Source organism: Pithys albifrons, chromosome 6 (genome assembly GCF_047495875.1).
Source record: "Pithys albifrons albifrons isolate INPA30051 chromosome 6, PitAlb_v1, whole genome shotgun sequence".
Taxonomy (NCBI): Eukaryota; Metazoa; Chordata; class Aves; order Passeriformes; family Thamnophilidae; genus Pithys; species Pithys albifrons.
This window is the reverse complement of record NC_092463.1, coordinates 2833251-2849236: the sequence shown is the minus strand read 5'-3', so window position 1 is coordinate 2849236 and position 15986 is coordinate 2833251. Positions and strand designations below refer to the sequence as shown.

The window sequence follows — 15986 nt, the reverse complement described above, 5'->3', positions numbered from 1 at the left end:
AAGGTGTCCCTGCCCAGGGATGAACTTTAAGGTCCCTTCCAGCCCAAACCATCCCAGGATTCTGTGAGACTTCACTTTAAGCCACACATTTCCATTCCTGCACTCTTTGGTGAACCAAAACCCTACACTAGTCATGGGAATTTCCAAGGGAAGCTTAGTCAGGCAAGCAAAGTCAGTGAGTTAATTGGCTAAACAAAACTGGCAGTGCCCTTTTGAAAATCCTTGCACTTGAATTTAAGGAGCACCAGAAATGAAAATTGAGACTCTGGTTTGACTACAGAAAACCTCAAGAAACCCTTGACAATCACATTTCAGCAACTCTTCCTTCGGCACTGGAGTTTCCTTCCAGTGAAAGATGAAGAAGGAAATGGCAAAGGAGGAAAAGACAGAAAAACTGCAGCTCCCACTTCCAGCTGGTGTCAGGAACAGGGACAGGTCTCCCTAAACCAGCACACAGCCTGGACTTTATAAATTAGTTCTAACCACTCCCAGGGCTCCATGAAAGTTTTCCACCTTTTACCCTCCTCCATGGGAATGCCAGAGGCTCAGCTGGCTGTTCCCACCACTGCATTTCATTTTCTCCTTGTTCCAAGCACTCTGGCTGTATGAGCTGCACTCAAAAGGGTGTTATGGTAAACTGAGATTTGCATCTTTACACTCCTGACACAGCCACAATTAGGAAGCTGCAAAGCAGAAAGGAAGGTCTGTAACAACCATCAGCCAAATAAAGAGGGAAATATTGTTGCCTGTCCTGTTGTAACTGTTCTGCACCTCACACTACCTGTTTAGTCTCAGTGATTGGCAAGGAAATAAAACCACAGCCATTAAAAATGGCAGGGAGATGCTGCTAAGCAGTGAGTTTCCTGGGAAGTCTGGAGTTAATCTAATATACTTGTCTGCCAGCTGAGCATGCCCAGAGTTAATCCAGTCAGGATAATGAGAAGTAGCCAGAAGTGCAGTTTAGTGCAGAGCTGTTCAGTCCAACACTGAGGTGAGCTGTGCAGTGCAGGGGATCCATGTGCATCCCTGGGGGTGGAACTGCTTGGAAAACAACAATATGGCACAGTGACAGATGTCCTCAAAAGCACCAACACCTTGTTTACTTCTTGCAATAATTGCTAGTTCAGGCAAATCCTCTTCCCAGAATCCGGCAGCAAATGACTGTGCCCAGGTGGCCAAGAAGGCCAATGGCACGTGGGTTGGAGCAGCCACAGTGTGGCCACAGGACCAGGGCAGTGACTGTCCCCCTGTGCTGGCACTGCTGAGGCACCACCAGTGCTGGGGGCAGCTCTGGGCCCCTCACAACAAGGACATTGAGGGCCTGGAGTGTGTCCAGAGAAGGGAAAAGAGCTGGGGAAGGGGCTGGAGCAGCAGGAGCAGCTGAGGGAGCTGGGGGGGCTCAGCTGGAGAAAAGGAGGCTCAGGGGGCACCTTCTGGCTCTGCAATCCCTGCCAGGAGGGGGGATCCAGGGGGGCCGGGCTCTGCTCCAGGAACAGGGACAGGAGGAGAGGGAATGGCCTCAAGTTGTGCCTCAAGGGGAGGTTTAGATTGGATATTCAGCCCTGTTACAGCTGCCCACGGCAGGGCTGGATCCCCATCCCTGGAGGGATTTAAAAGCCTTATGGATGTGGCACTTGGGAACATGGGTCAGTGGTGGCCTTGGACGTGCTGGCGGAATCACACACACACAGAATTCCAGACTATTCTGAGTTGGAAGGGACCCACAAGGATCATCGAGTCCAACTCTTAAGGCCCACAAAGGGGATTGAACCCATCACCTTGACATTATTACAACCAAGTTTTAACCAACTGAGCTAATTTGATTTGACTCGATGGTCTTACAGGGCTTTTGCAACCTCAGTGATCCTGTGAATCTAAACCCCACTTGTCCCTCTTCTCTCTGAGGAACAGGCTCTGCCTCTGTTTGGTATGGAAGGCACAGGACTCCAATTCCTACAGCACAGAAAAGCTGCTCTTCAAATTCTGAACACACGTAATTCAGCTCTCTACAAAAGCTACAGAAAAAGTCCACCAGCATAAGCAGATTTGAACAGGTTTTATTCATAAACTGTTTGGGGAAAGGAGATTTACTCATATACAAAAAGTCAAGAAATGAACTGACTTTCTTGTCTGTGAATCCCTTCAGGCACGTTTATAAATTCCCACCATAATTGCTAAGAGAACACATCTCCACACATTTCACTGAGCCTGGGCTGTAATGAATAATGTATTTCAGAATTGTACAGAAAACACACTCCTGTAGCCAACTTGCAACTAGCATTCCCAAAATTACTAGCTACATGCTACACAAACACCTTACAATGATAATCAAGAGGTACATTATTTCTCTCTCTTTATACATTAACCCAGGAGGACGTGTGCAATCAATCACAAATCCTATGGTTAATTTACACAGGTTTGTAGTCAAGCTTGGACTCCAGTTTCTTGGAATCAGCCACTTTCCTGACAGCTTTCATGAAGTCTTCCTGGACTACAAAGTCATGATCGGCACGGATCGCAAACATACCTGAGAGAAGGAGAATTGAACAGCCAGGATAAGCTGCTGCTCCTTGCAGCAAAAGTAGAAACTCAGAACAGAAAGATTCACTCAAACCCAAGTGAAAATGAATCCAAGTTATGCTCTCTTGGACGTTGGGAAGAGGAGGGAATTTCAGTGAGGTCACCTTTCTGAACTGGGTAAGGATTACTGAGAACACTTGTTTGAACTGTGAGTGTGTATTTACTGTGTTACTCAGCCTGGCAAACCCTCAGTGCACAAATTTTAAGGTACAAAAGCATAAAACAGCACCAACTTTTCAGTAACCTGAGTATCAAGAGATTTGGATTCTCTGCAAAAAGGACAGAAATGGGTACAAAAACTGTTTCTGGAATGTATCCAATGAGACAGTGTGACACATGTCACAATACTTATCCAACACGTGGGTAGAGACCAGCTCAAGGGAAAAGTTTCAGCAGAAGGTTTTTCAGCTCCTGATTTTAATCCACAGAGAAAGAGCTTCAAGATTCAGCATTATCCAAGATTTAGCACATCAGAATGAAGAGTTTAAGGAATTACCTGCTTCAGTACAGACATTTCTCAAGTCTGCTCCGTTGAAGCCATCTGAAAGCTTCACAATTGCTTCATAATCTGTCCAGGAAACAGCAAAGCCAATTAGAAATAAATCACACTTCCCCCTATGGATGCCAATGAAATACATACCCAGCTAACAAACACACACTTGGATTTCAGTGCAGAGAGCACTGAACTGATAAATTAACTGGAAGCATCAGCTGTATCACCCTTTCCATTAAAACCCAAATGTATTGCAGCCAAAAGCTTGTATTATTTAATTACATCCCAAAGTTACCAACTCGTGGTTACAGGAATCAACATGAAGTGCAGGAAAGCAACATCAAGGCAATGTTCTTATCATTTAAATGATGCAAACCCCCAGAAATCTTATCTCCAAGTGATCACAACTCAGTCCATTTCCACTTCCAACACTGTCCTGATATATTAAGCTTGATAGCTTATGCACATATATTTACTAAAAAAGTGTTCATGGTTGTAGTTCATCAGGAATCAATTTCTAAACCAATGTGCCTGTTGAGCCTCCAGCAAGTTCTGCTTTCTGCAAGGCTGCTTATTAAAATTATCAATTTTCCGCAAAACCTTTCCAAGTTTCCCTCTTGTGTGAAATTCAGAACATTTGAACTGAATGTTTTTATCTCAAGAATACAAACATTGCTAAAGATTAGAAATTCTCCAACCGTACTTTAATTCCAGGTAGCACAGTGTCCTATAAACAAGTCTTGTCATAACTGGGAAATTAAAAAAAAAGTGAGGGTACTAAGCAATGTTGAACAGTGCAAGGTTTGTAAGTTTAGGGTCTTCAGCAGATACCAGAATTGGAGCAGGAGATTCTCATGCTGGAATCTGAATGGATCATTTTAATGGATTTTAATGCAATTCCCACTTCAACTTGCTGTTAAGTTCTGGCCCTCCATTTGCATGTCAAAGCTGAGCATCAGTCCTTCCATATTATATTCAGGAATGAGCCAGGACCTGACACTTCACTCTGCTAAATGGTGGGAGGGAATGATCCCACCCTGCCACACTGCAGGGCCTGAGGATACAAGAACAGGGGTGAAGTAGGAGCATGGAATGGTTTGGGTTGGAAGGGACTTTAAAGATCATCCAAGTGGCACCCCCTGCCAGGAGCAGGGACACCTTCCACTGTCCCAGGTTGCTCCAAGCCCTGTCCAACCTGGCCTTGGGCACTCCCAGGGATGGGGCAGCCACAGCTTCTCTGGGCAACCTGTGCCAGGGCCTACCCACCCTCCCAGCCAGGAATTCCTTCCCAATATCCCATCTAATCCAGCCCCTTGTTGTGTCCAGGCACTTGTTTAAAGTCTCTCTCCAAATACTTCAGTTTCCTGACTCGTTTTGGAGCTCCTTCCCTCCCTCAGTCCACAGTCACTGCACATTTAGAGCAGCACTGATGCTGAGCCAGGCAGGGCTCATCCCCCTGGCCCTCCCCAACACTGGCTGAGCTGCAGCTGTTGGTGCAGCCAGATGGTGAATGGGATCAGTTCCACTGCCCGGATCACGCTCCTGCTCCTGCCTGCAGGAATTGCTGCTGTCAGCACACAGGGGGTGGGTGGCACTGCTGCACTCCCAGACAGCCAGCACCCATTTAAAGGCAAATCACAGACAGTTTTCCCCAGGAAAAAGTCACTGTGAAACCAGGACTCTGGTCAGCTTAGACTGAAAGAGTCCTTAAATAAACCTTCTTCATTTTTCTCCCCCTCACACTTTGGACAGAGCAATCTACACCAATCCTTCATCACTAACCAGACAAAAATTTTCATTAGGTCATCTCTGACCCCTAAAGTTTCTCCCTAACTTCTAAAGATTCTTTATTGTTTTCAGATTTCTCCATTGATATTTCTTTCCTTAAGGGTTGATGAAAATACTCTTTACTTGCACTAAGAAAACAGTGCAAATAAAGAAAAAGTTTTGTTTAGGAACAGGATGAGAACCATGAAAAACCTGGATGGCATCAGGAAACCTGATGAGAATCATGCTGATTTTCCAGTTTACAGCTGAGCTCCAAGGGTTGATATTCAGTGTTCCTTTGCAAAGACTTAGCAACAGTTCAATCAGGATAGAATTAAAAAAATACAAGAAGTAGAATTCCAAGAGGGGAAGTTGTATAAGGGCAGGAATATGGCCAGAATCACTGTAACAACTCACCCTCTTCCCATCTTTCCAAACAGCAGTAGGAATGACATCCAGGTGACCTCCTACTTACCTATTTCACCGTGTTTAGTGATAGGACCTGCATGAATCTTCAAAATATCTAATCTGGCTTGTTCGTTTGGTAGATCAATATCTAGGAAGAATTAGAGCTTTAACAAAAGCAGAAAAACCACAATTCCCATGGATTATTATCCTCCTTCCAGCCTCTGTGGAGCGATAACTCACGGATTTTTCTATCCAGCCTCCCAGGCCGCAGCAGGGCAGGATCCAGCGTGTCGGGTCTGTTCGTGGCCATGATCATTTTAACTCTGTGCAGAGTATCAAATCCATCCATCTGATTCAACAACTAACAGGGAACAGAAGGTTGGTTTTAAACACCCCAAAACCTTCCTGATCTGTTTTTTTTTTTTCACCAAGATGAAAATGCTAAATCCTACAAGCTCCCTAATGAAAGGCCTCGAGCTCCCTGAATATTCCACAAGCAATGAAGGGCTGAGGAGAGACACTCAAACTGCTTTGCCCGGAGAAAAGGACATTGAGCAAAGCTGAGCTCAAACATGAAAGACTTGATTAAAACAATGAGGCAAAGAAAACACTGCAAGGACTAAAGGAGCCAGTGGCTGCCTGACACATTTGGATTGTAGTGCACCAAGTGCAGGACATTCCAATTAGACTTGGAGAACAGCCTCTGGAATACTAATACACACACAGGAAGGCATTTCATTGTGGAGACTCGAAGTACTTGCTCTCTGATCACAGTGATTTAATTCTCTATGGAAGGCAGACTCATTCTTTTGAATCAGACAAACTGTTTGCAAACACAGGCCAGTGAAGGTTCCCTTTAGCTTTGGAATTCCTGACTGTCACCAGGGGCTTTAAAATTCCCTGCACACAACTCAGTTTACCAGAGCAACTAACACAGAAACAAAGAAATACAACAGCTCCTCCTGGTTTTGGAAATCCAGCTGTAACAGTCCAAAAATGTTACCAGGTGAGTGTCTGAGCCTAAAGGAGACAGAGAGGGGGGGTCCTGAACACCTTCAGAGATGTAGGAAGCAGCACTAAGCAAAACAAGAGAAAATATCCCAAATAATCTTATCAATTTTAAAGACTGAATTAGTCCCCACATTGAACTCATGGCTGAGTTATCAGGATGTGCAGCTGCCTTTTGCAAAACCAGCATCTAGTTCACTTCTAGCTTAGGATTATTAACTCAGAGAAGGTTCTGCCAGGGCAGATCCCAGGAATCAGACACTCACCTCCATCAGAGTCCTCTGAATTTCTCTATCAGCTGAGGTGCCTTCGGAAAAACGGCGACCACCTGCAGCACACCAAAACTCATGAGTTCTAGGATTTCTGCCCTTTCAAAGGGGGAGAAATTGGCTTTATAGCTGATTTCAGCCTCCAAAGGAGACTCTTTCCCCCACCCAGGCCATCAGCCTTACCGATAGCATCGATCTCATCCATGAAAATGATGCAGGGCTGGTGATCTCTGGCATAATTGAACATCTCTCGGATGAGCCGAGCGCTCTCCCCGATGTACTTGTCCACTATGGAACTCGACACCACCTTGGGAAGGACACAGGACATGTGGATGAGGAGATGGGAGTGCCAACAGCTCCAGTGTGTGAGTGCACAAGGTCATTACCTTCAGGAAGTTGCAGTCCAGCTGGCTGGCAACAGCCCTGGCCAGAAGGGTTTTCCCTGTTCCTGCACAGAGATGGAAGGTCCTAAATTAATAACCCAGCACTGCCCAGCAGGGACTTAGGAAAAAGGAAAGGGCAAAGAAGGGAAAGGGCAAAGAAAGAAAGAAGGGAAAGGGCAAAGAAAGAAAGAGGGGAAAGGGCAAAGAAAGAAAGAGGGGAAAAAGGGCAAAGAAAGAAAGAGGGGAAAAAGGGCAAAGAAAGAAAGAGGGGAAAAAGGGCAAAGAAAGAAAGAGGGGAAAAAGGGCAAAGAAAGAAAGAGGGGAAAGGGCAAAGAAAGAAAGAGGGGAAAGGGCAAAGAAAGAAAGAAGGGAAAGGGCAAAGAAAGAAAGAAGGGAAAGGGCAAAGAAAGAAAGAAGGGAAAGGGCAAAGAAAGAAAGAGGGGAAAGGGCAAAGAAAGAAAGAGGGGAAAGGGCAAAGAAAGAAAGAAGGGAAAGGGCAAAGAAAGAAAGAAGGGAAAGGGCAAAGAAAGAAAGAAGGGAAAGGGCAAAGAAAGAGGGGAAAGGGCAAAGAAAGAGGGGAAAGGGCAAAGAAAGAGGGGAAAGGGCAAAGAAAGAAGGGAAGGAAAAGGAGAACAAAAAAGGGAAAGGGAGTGTATGGGAAAGGCAAAAGAAGGGAAAGGGAAATAAAATTTAAAAAATTAAAAAAATAGAAAGGAAAGCAAAAAAAGGCAGAACAGAGGAGGGTTTTGGCACAGTTTGAGTGACAACCAAGCCTCGCTCCCCTGTGCTGGGACTCACCAGGGGGGCCGTACAGCAAACAGCCTTTGGGAGGGATGATTCCCACACGCTGGAATAACTCTGGGTTTGTAAGGGGCAGCTCTATTACCTGTGAAGGGACAGAGAATGAGGTTTAAAGCAGATAATGGCACACTTGCCAGCCTGTTTGTCATGTACCTGCATTTGTTTATTGACAGCACATTTTGTTTGAGGAACAGTTAAGCAAGAACATGTCAGAGTGATCCAAGGGATCAATCCACAATCCTGCCCCTCCTGCTCACACTTCAGCTCTCCAATGGATGGTTCCTCTGGATCCTCTCTACCCAAACCATGTTTCCCTACTGATATAATTCCACTCTCCAGAGCAGCTCTGGTAGTTTTTGTGCAAAATTCCAGTTTGCTCTGCTGGTTGTCAGTCCTATCAATGTCCTCCCACTTGACTTCATGGCATTCCCTCAGCCTTAAAGGGTTCCAGATCCTTTAAATCCTCTCCTTTAAAGGATTTTCTTCATTTTAAACTCAATCCAAGCATTTCACTCAAGTTAATGAAACTTGGAAAGCACTAAGCTCAGAGGATCCTTTAACAGCCTCATGGTAGTGTAGGAAAAACATCAAAAAAAAAGGTTTTTCTCCTGAAAAACTCCCCCCAGAACATTTATCACTATTTGGTAAGTGGTTTTGAGGCTCTGGGTACCTCTCGTAGTTCTCTGATCTGTTCTGACAACCCTCCAATCTCAGAATAGGAAACATCCCCTGGATCTTCATGGGACATGTTATAAACCAGTGGATCCACTTCCCTGGGCAAGTATCTGGAAAACAGAGGTTAAGAGTAGACATTTTCCAGTGCTATAAATTTAGAAATTTATTCCCATGAATTTTACAGCAACTACAGAAGTTATTTCTTCCCCCCCATCTTGATAAAAAGGACGTTGAAAAAGCAGAATAAACCCTAAACCAAGAAAACCTTTCCAAGTTCTAAAACAAAGCCTAAAAAGGCTGAAAATGAGGGTTTTTTAAAAGAAGAACCAATTTCTTTTTAAATCCTATATAATAGACACACAAGTCTTTCCTCAAAGTAACTGTCCTTACTCCAGCACAGCTTTGCAGAAAATATTTACACAATATTACAGAAGTGATTATTCAAATCTCAATGGAATGTGCTCAGATCACTGTTTTTTCCCCTTTATATGCTGAGCAGAAATCACAAACCTACCTCATAATAGTCAGAGTGGTCATATCCAGAGCAACTCTCGTCCCAGGCTTCAGCTTACTTTTGTCAAGCTAGTCCCAAAAAAAGGAATTCTGTTAGACACACACCCCAAAACAATCCCTGTTTCCAGCCAGGATGTTCACTGGAGTTTGCACAATTTCCTTAATCCCACACAAAAAGAAAACAAGGCTGCTGACCCACACACCAAGCAGCCTTGAACTTACCTCCACCACTTTTGAAAAGAAACACTATTTCCTAGGTCACCATTTATTTTTAATTTTAGTGCTGTTCATCTGACTGGGTTGGTGGGATTTAATTCTCCCCTCTGCTCCACACAGGACAGGACCAGCTGCTTCCACATTTTTCCATGTTACACCCAATTTTGAAGTCAGCTGTTCAGTCAGAACTCCTTCACCTCAGATGCCTCCTCATCTGCCTCAGCAGTTTTTGCCTGGTTACTCCATTTTCATGTGTTTTTTAAACACATTCCAGCACACCCTGCAAAATTCTGCTGGGATTAAAACAACCAACTTGCATTCCTCATTTTGTTTTCAAGAAACCAGTTTATTCTGACTTTTAAAAGAAGGACACGTGTCCATTCTAGAGCTGGATTGAACCCACTTGGGCAGGTCTGTGTCTCAGGAGAGCTGGAAAAGGACTCTGGACACAGACCTGGAGGGACAGGACAAGGGAAATGGCTTCCCACTGCCAGAGGGCTGAGTTAGATGGGATATTGGGAAGGAATTCCTGGCTGGGAGGGTGGGCAGGCCCTGGCACAGGTGCCCAGAGAAGCTGTGGCTGCCCCATCCCTGGGAGTGTCCCAGGTCAGGTTGGACAGGGCTTGGAGCAACCTGGGACAGTGGGAGGTGTCCCTGCCCATGGCAGGGAGTGGAATGGGATGAGCTTTAAGGTCCCTTCCAACCCAAACCCTTCTGGGATTCTGTGACATGGCACAAGGATTTCGACAGCCCTTTTTCAGGACTGCTGGAAGCCTCCCATTGTCCCCACCGAGGGATTTATTAAGTCCCTTGTCCACGTGGGTTCTCAGCTCTCTGGCAGTTTAGGATCCAGCTGGCCCTTCTCCCTTATTGGGGTCACTCCTAAGACCTCTTTCCAGCTGCCTCATCATCTGTAAAAGCTTGGAATTCTATGAGTCAACTCTGCACAACTGATTTATTCTGCAGCGAGAAGAAACCAAAAAGGAACCACTTGACCTTGAAATCCTGAGGAAATGCACTTGAGACAGAGAAGTAATTTTGTTTCAATTCAAACAGCAGCACAGCTCAGCCACAAGGGTTTTGATCAAAAACTCACCCTTCTAGTCTGGAAATATGTTTTGTCTCAGTATTCTGACATTTTAAAAACAATCATGGATATGTTTTTGGAGCCTGTGATATCAAATCAAGTATCTTTTAAGATAAAAGAGGGTTTTTACCAAAGAAGAGAGATGAAAGTACATGTTGCAATGCCAGGTTCATCTAAGGACAAAGTATTCCTTAGGATTTTTCTGTTTCAACACAGAACCTCAAGATTACCTTGAGTGCCTCTAAGTGGAATTAAGTTTATTTATGTCCGAAAATTCTGTAATGAACATCAGTCTCTCTTCACAAAGAGAAAGTCACCTCTAACATCAACACCCTCCTTGTCCTCCTTTTCATAGAATCACAGAATCATAGAATGGAATGGCTTGGAAAAGACCTCCAAGATTCTCAAGTCCAACCCTTGGGCCAACTCCAGTCCCTTTACCAGATCATGGCACTCAGTGCCATGGCCAAGCTCAGCTGAAAAACCTCCAGGGATGGGGAATCCACCCCCTCTCTGGGCAGCCCATTCCAATCCCTGAGCACTCTCTCTGCAAAGAATTATTTTCTGCTCTCCAGCTTCAATTTCCCCTGGCAGAGCTTGAGCCCATCGTGCCCCCTTGTCCTATTGCTGAGTGCCTGGGAGAAGAGACCAACCCCCACCTGGCCAGAACTTCCCTTCAGGGAGTTCCAGACAGTGCTGAGGTCACCTCTGAGCCTCCTCTTCTCCAGGCTAAACACCCCCAGCTCCCTCAGCCTCTCCCCACAGCACTTGTGCTCCAGTCCCTTCTCCAGCCTCGTTGCTCTTCTCTGGCCCCGCTCCAGTTCAAAAACTTTAGGAAAGAATATATATAAAGATATGGATAATGACTTTAAACTGACAAAGAGTAGACTGAGATTGGATATTGGGGAGAAATTCCTGGCTGGGAGGGTGGGCAGGCCCTGGCACAGGTGCCCAGAGAAGCTGTGGCTGCCCCATCCCTGGGAGTGTCCCACGCCAGGTTGGACAGGGCTTGGAGCAACCTGGGATAGTGGAAGGTGTCCCTGCCCATGGCAGGGGGTGGCACTGGATGAGTCTGAAGGTCCCTTCCAAACCAAACCACTCCATGATTCTGCAATACATACTTAAATATGTAATATTAAATCTAAAGCTCAGCACTGTGACACAGTTGATTAATTTTCATAATGATAACTAATTTTCAGAGTCCAAAACTAGGCAGAAAGAGAGTTTTAATAAAAGGAATAAAATACATGCAGAGTTCTGGGAATGTTATGGATTGTTTTGTCTTCACCAGGAAGTTACACTATTGCCAGATACAGAGGGAGAGGGGAAACAAATATCAATATAAAATAGACATAAATAGCCTTAAAGAATAAAAATAGCCTTAAAGAGGAAAATACTTAACCCCACTAAGGCCCCAGTGGATGAAAAGCAAGGGTAATATTCAAGAACAAAGGAAATTTTTAATGAATAATAACACAGAGCAGGTACCTGACGGCGACAGCCAACCACATATCTTGGTCCATTTGTAGCCTTCACAATGACTGGAGAGAGAAAATAAAGAGAAAAAACAATGAAATCTACTTGATTCACTGCTCTGAGTTGTGTTTCTGAACTATCCAGTGTGGCTTTCTGTCAATAATTTGATCATTAATACTTTCATTCTTTAACTCCTCCAAATCTTTAACCACATTTAAATTACAAAATCTTGTTATTTTGTGGCTGCCCCATCCCTGGGAGTGTCCCAGGCCAGGTTGGACAGGGCTTGGAACAACCTGGGATAGTGGGAGGTGTCCCTATCCATGGCAGGGAGTGGAATGAGATGGTCTTTAAGGTCCCTTCCAACCCAAACCCCTCCATGATTTCATGGTCTCAGAGAATGTAACGTTCCAGTGCACTCACATTTCTCCTCTGTCAGCTGTTTAAGAACCTCACCAACAATCTGAAAGAATAAATACAGTATTAGCCTCCAAAAAAATAAACACTGCAGAACTCAGACACACAGAGAAAGCCCCTCCAACCCATCTGCTCAGCTCCTGGTCTCAGCCCTCTTTCTGTTAGCTGGACTGTTCCCACTTTCCCTTTTTCCATGACAGAAATGGATTTAAATATTATTTTCAGGCAAGTTCATTGCAGGAGGCTGAGACTTGGTTTCTCTCACGTACCTGCCCAACGCTCTGCAAGGCCTTGAGATCATTTTCTGATTTCTCATATTGCTTGGTGAGCTCCTTCAGCTGTTCCCTTACTAGAAAAAGAAGCAAACAGAGGATTTTGTCAACCTTCAATCCAACAAGAACTCAGAACCAGAACCCTTCCCAGCAGCAAAGATGCAGGTAAGGCAGGACTGTAGGAGACCAAGATTGGCCAGTAAGTGACCCTTGAATGGGAATGGAACTGGGGAAGGGGCTGGAGCAGCAGGAGCAGCTGGGGGGGCTCAGCCTGGAGAAAAGGAGGCTCAGGGGGGACCTTCTGGCTCTGCAATCCCTGTCAGGAGGGGGGAGCCAGGGGGGGTCGGGCTCTGCTCCAGGAACAGGAGGGGAGGGAATGGCCTCAGTCTGGGCCAGGGCAGGGGCAGGGTGCACAGCAGCAGGAATTTCTCCCTGGAAAGGGTGATCAGGCCTTGGAAGGGGCTGCCCAGGGAAGTTTGGAGTGCTCAGCCCTGGAGGGATTTAAATCCCTGTGGATGTGGCACTTGGGGACATGGTCATTGTGGCCTTGGCAGTGCTGGGAATAGCTGCACTCTGTGATCCCAGAAGGCTCTTCCAACCTTAACCATCCCTAAGGATTCTATGCTATCCTGGGACTGTCCCAGCTCCTACAACCCCCTGAGAGGGAGTTTAACACCGTGGAGGGGCGTCGGGCTCTGGTCCAGAACAGGAACAGGAGTAGAGGGAATGGTCTCAGGCTGGGCCAGGTTGGACATCAGGGGGAATTTCTCCACGGAAAGGGTGTTCAGGCACTGGAAGGGGCTGCCCAAGGCGCTGCAGAATTCCCCATCCCTGGAGATCTTTGGACCTCAGGAACAATTTCTCCACGGAAAGGGTGGTCAGTCACTGCGAACAGGCTGCCCAAGGCTCTGCTGGATTCCCCATCCCTGGAGGCGTTTAAGCAAAGCCGGGACGCGCCACTCCGGTCTGGCTCACACCTTGGCCTCGATAACCCCCGAGCACTTTCCCACTGGCCTGTGTGACCCCCGGAGCACTCCCAAGGGGCACAGCGATCCCTTCTTGGTGCCAGCAGCGCCCGACCCGCCGGCAGCGCCGGGCCCGGCCAGGCCCGTGACGAGGCGCGGGCAGCGCCGGGCCCGCTGCGCTCCCTCCCCGGGCGCTCCGGAGCTCCGGTCCCGCTGTCCCCGCTGTCCCCGCCATCCCCGCGCTCACACTCCTTGAGGCGGCCGTCGATCTCCTTGTGCTCCAGCAGCTTCTTGCGGTAATCCTGCAGCGCCTTGTCCCTGGGGTCCGCCATGATGAGCAGGCGCCGCTCAGGGGGATGCCGGGAAGGGCCGGGAGGGGCGGGGCGGGGGGGGCGCTGGGGCCCGAGCGCCACCTCCCGCCCTGGAGGGGAACTGCAGGGAATGCTGGAGCTGTTGGGATGGAGGGACCTCCCATCCCATCCCATCCCATCCCATCCCATCCCATCCCATCCCATCCCATCCCATCCCACCCCTGCCATGGCAGGGACACCTTCCACTAGCCCAGGTTGTTCCGAACTGGATTTGGACACTTCCAGGGATGGGGCAGACACAGCTTCTCTGGGAATTTCATCCCAGTCCCTCCCCACCCTCCCAGCCAAGAATTAGAATCATAGAATCATAGAATGGATTGGGTTGGAAAAGACCTCCAAGATCATCAAGTCCAACCCTTGGGCCAACTCCAGTCCCTTTACCAGATCATGGCACTCAGGGCCATGGCCAATCTCAGGTTAAAAACCTCCAGGGATGGGGAATCCACCCCGTCTCTGGGCAGCCCATTCCAATGCCTGAGCACTCTCTCTGCAAAGAAGTTTTTTCTGCTCTCCAACTTCAACTTTCCCTGGCAGAGCTTGAGCCCATCGTGCCCCCTTGTCCTATTGCTGAGTGCCTGGGAGAAGAGACCAACCCCCACCTGGCCAGAACTTCCCTTCAGGCAGTTCCAGACAGTGCTGAGGTCACCTCTGAGCCTCCTCTTCTCCAGGCTGAACACCCCCAGCTCCCTCAGCCTCTCCCCACAGTACTTGTGCTCCAGTCCCTTCTCCAGCCTCGTTGCTCTTCTCTGGCCCCGCTCCAGCCCCTCAATCTCTTTCCTCAACTGAGGGGCCCAGAACTGAACACAACACTCAAGGTGTGGCCTCCCCAAGGCAGAGTCCAGGGGAAGGGTCACTGCCCTGGGCCTGCTGGCCATGCTAGTTTGGATCCAGGCCAGGATCCCCTTGGCCTTCTTGGCCACCTGGGCACACTGTTGGCACCTGTTGAGCCAATTCCTTCTCTATATCCCATTCCTTCTCGATATCCCATTCCTTCCCGGTACCCCACCCAACTCTGCCATCTGGCAGTGGGAAGCCAAGGAAATTATTAGGATTTCCTCTCCTTCCTGTGGCTTGTCCCCAGGGCTCATCAGAGGACCAACATCAGAGAAAGAAAAATCACCTCTAACATCAACCCCTCCCTGTGCTCCTTTTGCCAGAGGGGTTTCTATTTTTCACAACATCCATGACAGAGGAGAATGTGATGTGTTAAAAAAGCTGAGCTGCTTCTTCACCATAAAGGAATCAGTTCAAGGTGCACTGAGAGGTCACAGCTGGTAAAAGCTCTTGCACTTACTTGTGCAATAAAATAACTTAATAAAAAACTGCATCCTTGAATCTTTCTTCGTCCCAGGAGCTCATCCCCAACTATGTGCAAGGGAAGGCTGGTGGCATGGGAAGGCTTTGGGCTGTTGGTGCTCCCAGGGAGGGATCAGACTCCTTTTCCTTATGCTCTCCCCTGGAGTGGATGTATTTGGGATGAGACCTGGAGGGTTTTGTGTCATCAAATCCCAGAATGGTTTGGGTTGGAAGGGACCTCAAAGACCATCCAGTCCCACTCCCTGCCATGGGCAGGGACCCCTCCCTCTATCCCAGGTTGCTCCAAGCCCTGTCCAACCTGGCCTTGGACACTTCCAGGGATGAGGCAGCCAAAAAATAACAAGCTTTAGTAGTTTAAATATGGTTAAATATTTGGAGAAGTAAAGAATTAAGTATTAATGATCAGATTATTAGCAAAAAACCACACTGGATGGTTCAGAAACAACTCAGAGCAGTTCATCAAGTAAAGTTGATTTTTTTTCCTCTTTATTTTCTCTCTCCAGTCATTGTGAAGGTTAGAAATGAACCAAGATATGTGGTTGGCCATCATCATCATCATCATCATCATCATCATCATCATCATCATCATATGTGGTTGCCTTATGTGAATATTGATTAAAGGTTTCCTTTGTTCTTGCATATTAGCCTTGCTTTTCATCCACTGGGTCCTTAGTGGGTTAAGTATTTTCTTCTTTAATGTACATCACTATTTTATACTGGTATTTACTCTCCCTCTCCCTCTGTATCTGCCAGTAGTGTAACTTCCTAGTGAAGACAAAACAATCCACAACATTCCCAGAACCCTGCATGTGTTTTATTTTTTTTTATTGAGTTGAAGTTCTGTCTTTCTGCCTGATTTTGAACTCTCAGACCCCCAGGGCTGCTGGAATTACCTTTTACCCAGCTGGAGTTGATTCAGCACACTTGCTGAGTTGGATTTATTAGTTTCTTCCTTATCTTGGGAATTC

At 46.9% G+C, this 15986-nt stretch overlaps 1 protein-coding gene across 1 annotated transcript; it reads right to left on the bottom strand.

Moving 5' to 3' along the window:
- Positions 1-2041: 2041 nt before the first annotated feature.
- On the bottom strand, positions 2042-13704 carry PSMC6 (proteasome 26S subunit, ATPase 6). The gene is made up of 14 exons (XM_071557228.1): positions 13578-13704; positions 12363-12442; positions 12100-12139; positions 11689-11741; positions 8899-8966; positions 8380-8494; positions 7707-7794; positions 6912-6973; positions 6709-6832; positions 6523-6584; positions 5489-5609; positions 5316-5396; positions 3077-3148; positions 2042-2527 (listed from the first exon to the last, which is right to left on the bottom strand). Exons 1-14 carry the CDS (start codon positions 13660-13662, stop codon positions 2409-2411), a joined length of 1170 nt encoding a protein of 389 aa, XP_071413329.1. The 5' UTR covers positions 13663-13704; the 3' UTR covers positions 2042-2408.
- Positions 13705-15986: the final 2282 nt, after the last annotated feature.